This window comes from Porites lutea, chromosome 12 (assembly GCF_958299795.1).
Source record: "Porites lutea chromosome 12, jaPorLute2.1, whole genome shotgun sequence".
Lineage (NCBI taxonomy): Eukaryota > Metazoa > Cnidaria > Anthozoa > Scleractinia > Poritidae > Porites > Porites lutea.
The window spans coordinates 15058100-15060599 of record NC_133212.1 but is presented as its reverse complement, the minus strand read 5'-3'; the positions used below and the strand labels follow the sequence as shown (position 1 = coordinate 15060599).

General features: G+C 40.8%; 1 protein-coding gene across 1 annotated transcript; it reads left to right on the top strand.

The window, feature by feature from the left end:
• Positions 1–1121: 1121 nt before the first annotated feature.
• LOC140921428 (BTB and MATH domain-containing protein 38-like) lies at positions 1122–1759 on the top strand. The gene has a single exon (XM_073371422.1). It carries the CDS (start codon positions 1136–1138, stop codon positions 1727–1729), a length of 594 nt encoding a protein of 197 aa, XP_073227523.1. The 5' UTR covers positions 1122–1135; the 3' UTR covers positions 1730–1759.
• The last annotated feature ends 741 nt before the right edge of the window (positions 1760–2500 follow it).

Sequence of the window (2500 nt, the reverse complement as noted above, 5' to 3'; positions counted from 1 at the left end):
AATGTATATGTACCATATTTATTCCATTAACTGCCCTGGGCGCTTATTAAATTTTTGGACCTTGAGGGTGGGCGCTTATTCGAGGCTGGGCGCTTATTAAATTTTCACCATTTTCAGCAAGTGAAGTATGTTTGTTTTGCAACAAAACAGTAAATGCTAATAACAAAACGCGAAGAAGTAGCATAACAAGGTTTCTGTAAAATACTGTGAAGCCGAAACTCCGTCTTCGGGGAAGTTTCTTATTAGTACTTAACGGTATTTAATTTCAATTCCAATCTCACTTTCACTCAAGTGGATGGGGTGGGGGTGGGCGCTTATTTGAGTTTGATTGTGAGGGGGAGGGGTGGGTGGGCGCTTATTCGAGGCTGGGCGCTTATTAACTTTTTCTGCCTTTAGGATGGGCGCTTATTCGAGGTGGGCGCTAATTCGAGGTTGGGCGCTTACTCGAATAAATACGGTAGTCAGGGGTGTCAATTTCAAGCGACTAATATACATGTGTATCGCGGGGGGAAGGACTCCGCATATGAAAGGGGTGGGGATGCTCATCGTCTCGCTTAGGGGTGTAAATTTCGGATTTTGGTCTCACTCAGGGTTTTCTGGGCAAAACGCCATCATATTTGGCCGAGAAGGTCTCGTTTGGGGTCGCACGCGAAAAATATAAATATATATATATTGCCTTTGTTTAAACATGGTCTCTTTCAGGGGTCAAAAAAAGCTTGGGCCACGCCCAGATCGGTCTCCTTTAGGGGTTTAATTCAAAATTTCCGACGACCATCCCCACCACTTTCATATACGGAGTCCCCCCCCCGCCACCGCCCGCCCAGGATGTATACGATATATTGGTCGGGAGCTCGTGTCTGTCTGTTAGATGACACTAAAAAATATGGTAAGTAATCTTTATTCATTTTCTTACCTTACATTAACATTTGGGATCAAACGGTACAAACTTCTGTGTCTTCCGATCACTTGAATCAAGCCGAGTACGGGCGTTACGAAATACATCAAATGTATGAGATCACATGTCGCGCGTGACGTCACGATACTTCGAACAGTTCAAGTTCAGATGGTTCGCCTGTGGTAGAAGATCACTTCCTCATTTGCTTTCACAGTATACCTTCACAGTACTGTTCAAAGAATGTCAAATGAAGCTGGTTCGCTCAACTTTTCTAAGCCATGGGAACTCAGTGACGTTGTGTTGGTTGTGGAAGAAGAAAGATTTCATGTTCATCGCTGTATTCTAGGGATGTGGTCTGAGGTGTTCTCAACGATGTTTACCTCACAGTTCAAAGAGAAAACCGCTGAAGAAGTTCCTCTTCCGGGAAAAAAATCAGCTGAAATCAAGGAAATGTTGCTGGTGATTTATCCCACATCTGCAAAACCGATCGATGAAAGTAACTATGCCTCTTTACTTGACCTTGCTAAAGAGTACATGATGGCTAAGATCACTGAGAAATGTGAAAGGTACCTCATTGGTCGTTTGGGCTCTCCCAGCATTTACTATGATAGATGTGCGTGTGGAAATAAAGGCCGTCAGTATGTGATAAGTGGAGATTGCTTAGAGCTGTTAGTCATCGCCCAAAACTATGGACTGAAAAGGTTGGAAGCCGAATGCATCCAGAGAGCAAAGCGTATCAAATTCGCGCCGGACATGAAATTAGACAAAAACTTCGACAAAATCAGTGCTGATAACTATCGGAAAATTGTGGAGGGTATGTTACTAGGAATTTAAAGGAGCTTGAAAATAAAGCATTTCCTGATATTTGTGTTGTCTCGTAGTATTCATGGAGCTTCTTTAACATCATACTTTAAAATTATATGAGATGTGAAACGTCACTGTGTCAACATAACATAAACTTTATTTTTCTCGAATTTTAGAGCAGCTAACAAGCTAATATCTTCGCTCATATGGAAATTTTAGAACGTTTATTGCTCTTTGTATTCCAGTTTCAGTCAGGGCATTTTTGGCGTTGCAATTATAAAGAAAACAAATACATACCGTAGTAAGTGGGAGTAAAATTAAATTATTGTGGTAGTCAAATCGTAGCAATTTCAAGTTAGTTTTGTTTTGTTACTGACAAAAACTATTAAATGTGCGTGACGAGACGCAGCACCTGGTACGGGGGGCATTCAAGTGTGCCACTCAGGGGCACCCAACGACAATTTTCGGAAGAATATCTGTTCGGAAGACGATTTGAGATCTAGAATTTTCGAAACATTTGTTGTAAAATTTCTTGCTTGCCTGCCTTTCCTAGGATTTTCGAACATCCAAAAAATGGTATATTTGCCTATTTTTAACGGGTTTTTACCCTAAAAAGGTCACCTAGAATTTTCGGAAACCTTTTTTCTGGCTGAAATCTTCGAAAGGGTAAGTTTTGATCCCTATAATTTTCGGATCACTAGACTTTCACCTAGGAAATCCGAACAGATGAAAAATTTTTAGGGGATAAAAATATGCCTATATCTACCGTTTAAATACTAAAATACGTTTAACAATGGTATG

Excerpts from the sequence above, each read along its gene's own strand:
- LOC140921428 (XM_073371422.1), top strand. The coding sequence starts at position 1,136 with ATGTCAAATGAAGCTGGTTCGCTCAACTTTTCTAAGCCATGGGAACTC.